Source organism: Corvus kubaryi, unplaced genomic scaffold, assembly GCF_017639235.1.
Source record: "Corvus kubaryi isolate FWS band 111438036 unplaced genomic scaffold, C.kubaryi_AGA036_p1.0 37387, whole genome shotgun sequence".
NCBI classification, from domain to species: Eukaryota; Metazoa; Chordata; class Aves; order Passeriformes; family Corvidae; genus Corvus; species Corvus kubaryi.
In genome coordinates this window covers 1,665,145-1,676,967 of record NW_024581129.1, presented here as the reverse complement: position 1 = coordinate 1,676,967, position 11,823 = coordinate 1,665,145, and the positions used below count along the sequence as shown (strand labels likewise).

General features: G+C 41.5%; 1 protein-coding gene across 1 annotated transcript in view; it reads right to left on the bottom strand.

Moving 5' to 3' along the window:
• Nucleotides 1-729: 729 nt before the first annotated feature.
• The window catches only part of LYRM1 (LYR motif containing 1), an 11,827-nt gene continuing 733 nt past the window's right edge, over nucleotides 730-11,823 (bottom strand). Inside the window, exons 2-4 of the mRNA XM_042037617.1 lie at nucleotides 4,958-5,116; nucleotides 3,877-3,969; nucleotides 730-2,862 (exon numbers count right to left, since the gene is read on the bottom strand). Coding sequence (XP_041893551.1) covers nucleotides 2,746-2,862; nucleotides 3,877-3,969; nucleotides 4,958-5,116 — 369 coding nt within the window. The 3' untranslated portion in view covers nucleotides 730-2,745. The remainder of the gene's footprint in view (nucleotides 2,863-3,876; nucleotides 3,970-4,957; nucleotides 5,117-11,823) is intronic.

The following is an 11,823-nucleotide window of genomic DNA, read 5'->3' as shown; positions in this document are numbered from 1 at the left end:
AAGGCAGAGGCATTTTAGGACAACCTGTTTTTGCAAGTAAAATTTATGGGTAGGAATGACATATTGTGCAATCATTGGGATACTTCTTGACAGGAGTGATATGGGCCTTGGCATCTAATACAAGAGTACCAGTTGAGATGTCTGCCTACCTGCTGGACTGAGTTGCAGATGAATTTTTTTAATGAAACTCCCTCAAAATGGTAGTTTGCCAGTTTGACCTCCAAAAACAAAGGATTCTAGTTAAGGCAGATTCTCCTTTCCATAGCAACTTTAACTTAAGCTGTGAAAGAAAGGTTTTGCTCTCCAGACTTGAAAAAAGAGCTGATCTAATCCTTTCTTTAGCTGAACAGCCTGAAGTTTTAACAAATTTCAGTCTGCCTTCTGGTGATGAAGAGTAAAGAGAATGAAGCACCAGTTAATAATTTTTCAAACACTTACTCTGAAGAATTATTAGGCTGTGTAGCATTTTAAGGCATCTCAGATAATTTGATGCTGTTACTTTCTGGTTTCTCAGTTAAGCAACTGGATACTCATTTGAGTTACTTGAGAGTACTTGAACCTTTTTAAAGTTGCTTCTTTGCATTTTCCTTCAGATGTAAACTGAAACTCCTGTTGTTATTTCAGTTTGGTGTAAATCTTCTGTAATTTTAGGGCTGTTCTTTTGAAATAATCTATGTATATGCTTAGGAAAGAGTTGTGCCTGTAACACAGACAGTAAATTTAGACTGCTCATTTCCATGGCTGTTTATTCACCTGATGTGTCAGAGCATCAGTACCTTCATTAGTCACATGCACTTTAGCAATTCAAAAAACTCAAATGCTAGTTTAATGACAAACAGTGAGCTTAAGCTTCCATTCAAACCCCTTGGCTCTGCACGTTTTGGTTGGGCTCAGCTGACGCATCCTTACACTGGTGTATCAGGATTAGGGTAGGGAGCCTGTATTTAGACTTTTTTCTCTGAAGAATTAAGCAGTGTGTGCAATCATGTTAATATTTTCTTTCGCTTTTTTTTATGTAATCTCCCTTTTCCTAGGCTAAAGGAGTTCTGTTTTGTGTCTTCCTGGCAGCAGTAAATTTGCAAAGCTCCCACTGACAGAACAATGGCATTTTACTGGTTACTTCCCACATGAGGCATTCCCAGGAAATAATTATATGGGAATAGAGACCTTTGTGGACCAGAGCCATAAATGGTAGTGAGAAACTGGGCCAGCCAGTACCTGTCATACTGATTCACTCTTCTTATTTTCTTGTACTTTCTCATCTGCTTGTACTTTTTTCACTCTTATAAGTGCATTCCAGGGGGAGGGACTGTCAGTCTGTTCTGCACAGGAACAGTTCTAACTTACTTTTCAAGTAGACAGGAATTATTTATTTGTCATTGTTTATTAGAGCTTGGAGAGTTTTAAATGAGTTGGTGAGCTCAGAAATGAGATTTCATTGATTTCTCCCACTGTAAAAGGAAATACACAAATGCCTGTTTCAAATTTGCTTTCTTTTGCCACTATTATTGTCAGGCTGGAATAGGTTGTCCTTAAAGTGCTGAGGACTCTGCTTAGGTAGTGTCCAGTACAGTGTGGCTCTTGTCCAAGCTTGGTCTCACTGGTACTTCCAGCTTGAAGGACGGAGGGCTCCCCTAACTTCCCTGAAGAGAATGTGTCAACAGCCTGGTAAAATCAAAGGACTGAAAGGGAGCCAAAACAACTGGTAGCCCATGAAAGGAAAATTAATTTTACTTTACTTCCATTCATGAGGCACCTGTGAAAGAGAAATACCCCTCAAACTTAGGAGACTTGGAGATACTTTCTTTTACTAAAGTTGGGGTTCTGTCCATAATGTAAGAGTTAAAACCTAACACTAAAATTAAAGTAATTGTTGAGAAAGCCAGTGTGCTGATTATGCTGAAAAGCTGACCATGTGAAAACACACAGTGAGGACACCAAAGCATCCTAAGCTTGTTCCCATAGTGATACCCTGAAGCGAGAGTTTTCAACCAGTCCATACATGGGAACCTGAGGAAGCCAACACTGGAATGTTTCACTCAGAGTTGTGTAATGGCATTCCAAACTTTGCATTTCACATCCACACCCTCTCCAAAGGAAGGGGGAAAAACGCTGACATAGAGGCTCTAGGCGACTCCTCTGCAGTTTGCAAAAAGGAGGAGGAGTAGTGGCACTTCTGCTTTCTCTTTGCTACTGTCCATTCAGAAACAAAACTTCCCCATAAGGGTACTATGACACTGGAACTCTCCTCCAGGGACAGCAGGCAGAGCAGGGACCAGAGAGGAAGGAGAGCAGCTGCATGGTGCAGTGACTGTATTCCCACTGGCATTCAGAAGCTCTGGAGGAACTGGGTCTGCTTGACTCTCCCAGACTGCCTTGATTTTGGCTGACCTTACACAAGGCACTGTCTTGAGTCACAGCCGAGCTCACAGAATCCTCAAACCACCAGAGAACGCTGCTACAGATGAACAGAGGTTGAAATCCTGCTGCAGTTTGTCCTAGTGTCAAAGTAATCTTTGTATCACACCTCCTTAAAAAGTGTTACTTTTATTGACAAGTCAGTGGTTGAAATGTAATAAATACTAGAGCAACCTTATCCATCATACATAATGGATCAGTTGGCTTTTTGGCCTCAGGAAATGTGTGAGTAAGTGACCACACCATTCACAGTCGTGCACACAAATCACCTGGATTGCAGTTCACAGCTTAAAGGATGTGATTACACATCACAGCTTAAAGGGTGGGTTATGAAACTTCATCGTGGGATTTCAGGTATATTGGCTTAGAAATCTTCCTTAACTTTTCCTGGTGTCGCAATGTACGGCCTTGTTTATGGGCAAGGCCCATGGGAGGCAGATGGATCTGGAAAAGAAAATCCCACCAGTTAGGTGCATATTGGGAAGAAAAAGGCAGCATGTATACAAACTAAGTTTCACTGAGTTTTAAATAATTTCTTCACACTTTGGAGAGGGTAACTCTATTGTCTCAAGCCGGGTTATTAGATTTCTAGGCGGAGCACTCTCTGAGGAGTGGTGTAACTTTCAGGCCCTAATTTTTGTGTTTATTAAAATCCTATACATTTTAGGCCTTAATAAAATCCTAGATATGCTAGGCCTTAGTAACTTTGTTTTGTAGTTTGATATCAGACTGCAATGATACTTAATGAAATAGGTTTGCTGACAATGTTCCAGAAGAGTAAGAACTAGAAACCCTAAAAATTCTTGAGTAGATGTCTTGAATCACTATGTGATTTATTCATACCTACTTAACAAGTCACAAAATAACCGCAAACTGTATGTATTGAAAGCCTGCCTTCTTACTCTCATGATTATATATATGGCACATTAAAATGCACAATCAATGTCATTGACTCCATAAGCAGAAGGAGCAATAGGTGACAGACTCTTCCTTTGATTGACAAAGTCTTTATATTTCATAAGACTGTTCATGGGAATCATGCAGCTGTAACCCCCCTAAATGACTGAAAAATGTAGGTGGTGGCAGTCAGGTGTTACTGTTGCTGAGGCTGTCATCCTGCAAGATGGGTGTTTAGGTGCAAATAGTAGTACAAGCACTGACTAAAGCAGCAGTAGAGATTTCTATATTCATCGGTCAGAGAAGACTGGCTAAATATTCAGAGGCCTTGGGAATTTAGCTCATGAAACTCCATTTAAGCTTTGACTCCTTGTTTTGAGAAGAAATCCTCCACTTCACAGTGAAAGATAACATCTCAATGTACATTTGGCTCTGCTTTAGTACACATTTAAATGCCAACTCATCTAAAAATGCAGTGCAGTGAGAGTGATGTAAACTGATGGTTTTGTTGTACAGGGAAAGCTCAGTGGGTATCAGTGAAGACTTCGTATTTATACTCACAGGTCTCGGGTAGGGGATGTTATAGTGAAGTCCAATTTCTATTCTTGCCTCACATTCTTCCATGCACTGCTTAATCAGCTTTGGATCTGTTACCTACAATCATACAAACAAGTGTTTTATACGAGTACAGTAATTAGCAATTGGAAGCTCAAGTGTAAATGATGCACAGCACGTGGCTTTCCTTAGCTTATTTTGGCAATGCCAAGGGTACAATGATTCTATTTTTCACATCCATAAAAGGTAACATTGATATTTCCTTGACTCAACAGTTCTAGGCTTGATGGTGCTGAATGTTAAGGCCCAGAGGCTGTCAGGACTGAGGCTAAAGATGGGAGTTTTTACCCAAACATGGTATTTTCTCTGTAAAAAGACAATACACATGTAAACTACTACTACATCTATGAAAAAATCACACTCACCGATTTTTCACTCTGCAAAGTCACTAGAGGAGAAAGGAAAGACACTGCTTGGTGTACATTCTGTTATCATCCTATCCAGAAACTCCCTCTGAAGTCAGAAATGTGGTGTGAATTATGACTTAAATTCATTTTTTTGATTTTGCATTACTTCAATTTAGTCCCAGACCAGTATGGGATATAAATAAGTGCTGTGATCTTGAATTACAAGAAGGGCCTTTGATTACCAGGGTTTGAAATTTCTTCCTTAAGAAAAAAATTAAAGTGCTTCTTTTAAAAGAAGTGCCAATAATTGCTGCTTTGAGAAGAAAAAAAGAAGCTGCTGAGCTCTGTTTGCCATTGCATGGGTAATGATACACTTAGCTAACTTTGTAAAGATCAAAAGCTGCTTCAATTACACAGGCAGTATCTTTGGAATTTCATTTTTTCTTGGCACTTTTTTACTGAAAAAAGACCTTTTAGACTTCTACAGTAGTTAATGAAGAGCTGAAATGGTTTGAGTTTTCTCAGGGATGAAATTTAAACTGTAACCCAAATATGCCAGCATTTAAGGTGAATGAAATTTTGGGAATTCAAGCCTTATATTCCTATCTTAACATCCAACCACAGAGTGCTAAGAGCAAGAGAAGAGTCATTCGGAAATTCAAAACCATAAGGACACTCACATTTTTGTTTTTTCGGAATAACGTTCTGGCTTCATTTCTTATGTACTCTTTCTCTCTCATGGTTTCCTCTATCTGTCCTGATGCCGACTGCCAGGTTTTGGCTATTTGCAAAACCTTGCGGTAAAGGCCAAGAACTTCTTGTCGAGTTGCTGGTGTCATCTATAAAGACAAGACAAACCCCCAACATATGCATGAACATCTGAGATGCCAAAAGGCCAGCAAGCAGGATGTTTTTTCACACCATTAAATTAGTTTAAAAATATTTCCGCCATCCAAAGACATGCTGAGCTATATGAAAAACCCCTGAAATAGCTGTAAACAATAATTAGCTGTTGAAAGCTGAAGACTCAGTCCAGCAAAGTATTTATACAGATACTTAAATCCGTCTCCATTCAAACAACTTGAGCTCTTGCTTAAAGTTAAGCACTTGGTTTAGTGCTTTGCTGAATCAAGGCTGCTACAAGAATGCCTGGGTTCTGTTTCACTCACGTTTTGCAACAGACATTGGGCAAGTCACCGAAACTCTACGCATCCCCCTTCCTGAGACATTGTTGTACCAATGCTGACCCTATCTTTGCAAATCTGTGAATGAAATACATGATAAAACCACCACAACATTGCTGAAAACTTGTACAGGCTTCAGGGGCTGAGAAGCTTATGTGTGATACCATGACAGTAGGCAGTAATGATTCAGCTGGAGTCTGATGTGATGAAAAGGTGATGAAAGCTATTTTATCTAAGCACTCAGGAGAGGCAGACTAACTGTGGATTTAGAAAAGTTCTGAATGTCTTTATTTTCAGAGAGCTGTGTACCTGCTGAGCCCACTGAATCAGCCTCCAGGTGTGATAAGACTATTTGTCAGAAGAAAGAATGAAATTTATTCTTGTTTTATGTAAATGAGTATTTTATCATATAAGTGGTTACACTATTTCATGACAGACCACAAATATCCCTGAGACAAATCCACTTCTGGATAACAACATTTCTGCCATGAATTAAATTAACAGAAGGGGCACTGCAGCTGTCAAAGGTACCTTACTGTCCCAAAGGAAGGTGCAGCAGCACTGCCAAGTAAGAACATGGACGCAATGAGGAACAAGTGTCAGGGACAGGACATTATCTGACTATCAGGATCCATTTGCCAGCCTGGAGCTCTAATTACTGTGGGTGAATCTACCCTGAAATCAGACCCGTGTGCTGGGAATGGACAGTTTGGAGCAGAGTCATTCAGACAGCCTCACCTTCCCTCTGGAGGGAGCGCTCTCCTGGCCATGAGGAAAAGCTGCTTCCTAATGCAGCACCCAAACTACCGTGGGAAGTTTGGCAGTGTGCTATGGCTCAAATCCCTGCAGTCTGTGGCAATTCCTGAATTCTGGGTTGTAGAAGAGGGGCTTGAGCCAAAGGCTTCTCAGGCTGTACTGTTCTCGAGCTGCTGCCTCCAGTACAGTGGCCAGAACAGGCCTCCTGTGGCTCCGGACACTCACACCCTTTTTCCCTCACCAAAGCTGGAATGACAGATACTAACCTGAACACAGGATTTGGCTCATGGTTCTTTTTCATTAGAAATCCTAGCTTTAACTGTTGCTGTGATCTAAAGACCTTTCGTGGTTTCAAGAACTGTTTTCCTCTGATTCTTAAGAGAGAACATTTTTGTGTTGCTGTTTGTATTTTAACATGTTTAACCAATAATATATTTTTCCCCCAGATAGGAAATTATTCTTCCTACACAGCAGAAAGTACTTCTAGTAAATGTTTATGGTATTTCTAGGAAATAAATTCCACAATAATATAACGAGGTAGTCTCAGCTCATCAAACACTTTGGAGTAAGTGCTTTGCTTTATCCACTCTAGAGCTCATTTCAGGCAATGAAATCAGTCAGACACGAAGGCACAGATGAACATGTATCTGACAAATCACTGCGTCCCCCTGTTAGGTGCATATTTTGTACAGAAAAGAAACAGTTCAGTTACAAGCGTTAACCTAGCACCAAGCTGAGTCCCAAATCCTGGCCTCACCCCTCTGTTTTGATCTGAAGGTGTCACCTCTGAGAAGCTGGTAACAGCTTAGGTTTTAATGTAATCTATAAAGAAAATAAAAGGAACAATGCCGGGGTATGTTTAAATGTTTAAAATACAGATTTCAATTCTGATCTATGCATCAGACAATTACTAAGGTAACAACTTGGGACAGCACATGCCCTCTGTTCAGAGCTGACCTTGGATTTTAAACATACCAATATAAAGATTTTATTGAAAAGTTTAGAACCAACAATTATTTCCCCCACTAGTTGCTTCCCCCCCCCCCCCCCCCCCCAAGTTACTCTTTTGTTCTTTAACTTCTCCATGCTGGAATTGCTACAGAACTGTGTAGCCCCCCATGTAGGCATGGGCTGCACTTCTGCATTCTTGCTCTCCTTCCCACGTATGCTGGATGATGTAAAAGACATGAAGCAGCTATTCCTGTATACTCGGCAACCAGCTGCTCCCAGGGCTCATTTAGTCAACAATTCTTAACATTACAGACCTGCTCATAAGCCATTTCTGCAAAGATACATAAATGAAGCGATGAGGAGCCCTTTACAGATCAAGGACCTCTGTCAATGACAGGAAAGGCTGAGAGCAAATAAGACAGAATTCAAAGCCTGGGTCAGATTCTGATCTGAGTGGGAGTATTAATAGGGAGTAATTCCACTGAGAGCAGAATTACTTCCAACTTAAAATGTTGTAAATGAGATTGGAATTTTTCCTTTGGTATAAACAGAGCCCACACTGACAGAAATGTAAGTGATGGTACAAGTCATGTATCAGGTATAATTTCATCAAGTGACACTACTTGTATTAGTTTTGTGGGTGTGCAAAATGATTCTGAGTGGGATAGAAAGGAAGATAAGGGAGGCTTTCATGTCCTTGTAGTTACTCATCTTGCAACTTACATCTTTGGCATTCAAATCATAATTATGTTTCACATCTCTGGAATGCTAAGTGGATGTTACACCACTTTCCCACTAACACCCATCTTGTGGTAGTCACACCCATTGTTTAACTTCTACCACCCTTCATTTTAGTGCAGAATGCAGCCCACAGAGGTTAACCACAGGCGTTTCTGTCAAAAAGTACAGGGCTATTGTATTAGCTGAGCAAATTTCGGGTGTTTACTGCCACAAAGCAAACCAGGAGAGGTCAAAGGTAGGTGTGTCCGCACAGCCGAGTCAGTGGGGAAAAGCGGGATCGCAGTTTGGAGCCCAGTGTCGGAACCGGGGCTGTGGAGGGAAGCCAAGCGCTGCCTCCCAAACAAGCCCAGCTGGAGGCTGGGGCAGAGCCCGACGGCGCAGGCTGGTAACGCTCCCTCGGTCTCCACGCAACCCCTCCTACCCGTGCGCACATCCAGCACCTGAAACATCCCATTGCCTCCAAACTCCGAAGGAGATTTGAGCAGTTAATGACTTACTGCAGGGTGAAGATGCAAAGTTTTTTCACTGTTAATTAAAACAAATAGTCCCTTAGACTATAAAAAGCAGGAAGTTTTTCTTTCAGGAAACAAATAAACATTCCTTTGGATTTTTAGATGGTTGACGCAAAAGTTCAATAATCTGAATAATCAATGAAACAGCAGTCTTATTTTACTATTTGCAGGCTTGTCTAGAATTTAAATTAAACGTTCATATAAAAATAATAAAAGGAATCTGCCAACTGCACTATACAATGACCCCAACAGTGCAGTGTCAAAGCACAGCTCGGACAGAAGTCAGGCTGCACCAAGACTGACCGCAGATCCAGGAGCAGCTAAATCACAGGTGCTTTCCAGCGAGGGATGCTTGGCTGGGAACGCATGTCCAGCACCCTCCTCCTCTGCCCAGCTCCTTTGCTGAAGCTGTCAGCCTATTTTATTTCATCCTTTCTTCTCAAGTCAAGCATTAGCCACTCACTTTAAGCATAAAATCTGCCAGCAGTGAGTACATAGAGAGTTTTAGAAAATAAAGGGTGAAAGGAAGAGCCCATGGAAAAAAAAGGATATTTTAAAACAATTGATCTCTTCTTTCAGATCCCAGCTAACTGGGCCACACGTTAGTAACACACACCTAGCGCTGGTGCTGAAACTGGATTTGCTCAGGGGTGGTGGGGAACAAAACCCTGCATGAAATAATGTGAAAAGGCAGCTTTGAACTTCTCAGATGTAAAATGTTTTCTTTATGAGCAATACAACTTCTATTTGACAGCTGGTTTGCTAGTGGCAAGGAGTCTAAAGACACAGTGACAAACTGCTGGGCTGACTGCCTTCCAAATTAAGCTGTGGTCACATCTCTGCTATGGAAGTAAATTCTGTCGTTCAAGACCATGGTGTATCAACACTGTAGTAGGGAACACCACCATGTTCCATACTGTGTGCCCGTAAGACAATCCTCCCTGTATCCCAATCCATAGCTGCTATTTTCAAATGCACTCTTTGGCTAACGTTTATTTAAATAGATGCAGAAAAGTTCATATATCTGGGGGTTTTTAAAGAGCTAAATGATGCCACTTAGCTAAAAAGTGACCTGCAGTCTCTCTCCTGCTGCTAATGCAGCAGATAATCAATCATTCCTTTCAGAGCTCTCCACAGCAACGAGAGGTCAGTAATCCATATTCACCTTTCATGCAAGTCTGCCAAAATGAGTCTGTGGTTCCTAAGGCAGCAGTGGATTTGGGCTGTCATTTCCTTGAGGGACAACAACTGAGACAATGAGTTCTGTGGCACAGGGGGCAGAGAAGGGGTCACAGATTCCTGTGATAGCTGGGTAGGTCACATGCCTTCCAGCAATATTAAATAAGTTTCAAAATCTATTTTCCACAAAAGTAATTTTGTCTTCTTTTACTCAAATCAGTGACTCAGCGGCCTGTGACAGCACCCTGCAAACGCTGACCACACGTGGCTGCCGTATGTACCTGGCAAAGTGAAAACTTCATTTGATTTTCATTCTTGATGGAACATTCATAACTTTTTTTTAAGATTCAGAAAAAACCAAATCATAGCAAAGCATCGATCACAGCTAAAGTATTCCATCTCCACATGGTGAAAAGTGACTAGAATGAAAGATCACGAATTCTTCCATGATGGTGTTACATCCTCATTTCTACCAGTGACACAAGCCTGTAAACTTCCAGACATTCCCATCAATTTGACTCAAAGATTTATTTCTCACTGTTTTCATCTACAAGGTGCAATCACAAATATATGCAGATTTGGTGAAAAAGAATGAAGCTACTGAATCAAGATATTCAGTAATAGTATCTGAAAGCAGAGTGACTTTCACAGGGTTTAGGATTTTGTCATGCCAGTGTCTTTCTGCTGGCAAACTGAAGTGATCTGAAACCCTGATCTACACCTCTGAACCAGACTCCCTAAGTCATTGCACTCACATTGTTCATCAACTGGGATGGGAACTCTGCTGTTCTATCTGTGCCTCAGATTTCCGACTGAACTTGGATCTCTTTTAAGCTTGCTCTTGCATATGGACCAGTCTTTTGATCAGAAAAATCAAACTGCATGCAAAGAGAATATAATTAAATAGTAAAAGCAAGGACATGGATTTTATCACTGTTTCCTATGTCAGTTCAAATAAGCCAATTTGCACAAAATTAGGATTCTACAACATTCTTTTCACTTGAATAAATGAAAGTGGAAACCCTTAACTAGTTCCTTTTGATCACTGAGTTTTTATTCTCTTGGTCTGAGGTGGTCGAGGCATTATCTAATTTTAGTAGGACATACAGACTCTTGCTCTGGGAGTGCCTCCTGTACAGGAGCCTCAGCAAGAACAGAAATGCTGACTTAGACTGTGGGAAGGGGGAAGGGAAACAAACAAAAAAATTGCTTTACTAATTTCTTAGTTTTCTCATGAAAAGCACACAGTGTCCAGGTAAAATCTAAAGCAATATGAACTTGTCTCTAGTCTTGTCAACAACTCTGTTGTTTATGCTTTCATACCATTTTCTCCTCCTGTGTGTTTAGTTCTCTGTTACTTACAAGCAGGGAAAGATTTTAATGCAGTGCAAGAAATTTAGCAGAGAAAATGAATTCTCAGCTATCCTTGGATGGCCTTGCTTATATAATATAGAAGCATACAGAAATATAACAACATGGACACAAGCTCCAGTATAGATTTATGCACCTTATTCATACCTTGGCTTCCAGCCAAATGCAACTGAATGCATGAATAGAAATATTTCCCAGCATTGGAAACACTCCCAAGCTTAAGAACAGGTATAAATATTAATGCTAGCAGAGACAAAATCCACTCTGACTTCCCTGACCCTTTTCTAACTTCATTCTGAGGGTCACTCAATGAAACTCATTGATAGACATGATTTTTGGTTGCTATTTGAGAACCACAGCAGGGCTGTGGGATGAAGGGCTATGGGACACAGAACCAGGCGAGCTGGGAAAGACCTCTGAGCCCATCGAGTCCAATCTGCAACCAAACACCACCTTGTCAACCAGACCATGGCACTGAGTGCTGCGTCCAGTCTTTCCTTAAACACGTCCAGGGATGGTGACTCCACCACCAAACTGGGCAGCCCATTCCCATGTCTAATGCCCTTTTCCATGAAGTTCTTCCTAGTGTCCAATCTAAACCTCCCTTGGCACAGCTTAAGACGCTGCCTTCTCCTCCTGTGGGCACTGAGCGCTGTGGGTCACTGAGCGCTGTGGGCACTGAGGGTCACTGAGCCCTGTGAGTCACTGAGCGCTGTCGGTCACTGAGCGCTGTGGGGCACTGCGGGCTGTGGGGCACTGAGCGCTGTGGGCACTGAGGGTCACTGAGCTCTGTGGGTCACTGAGGGCTGTGGGCACTGAGGGCTGTGGGGCACTGAGCCCTGTGGGCACTGC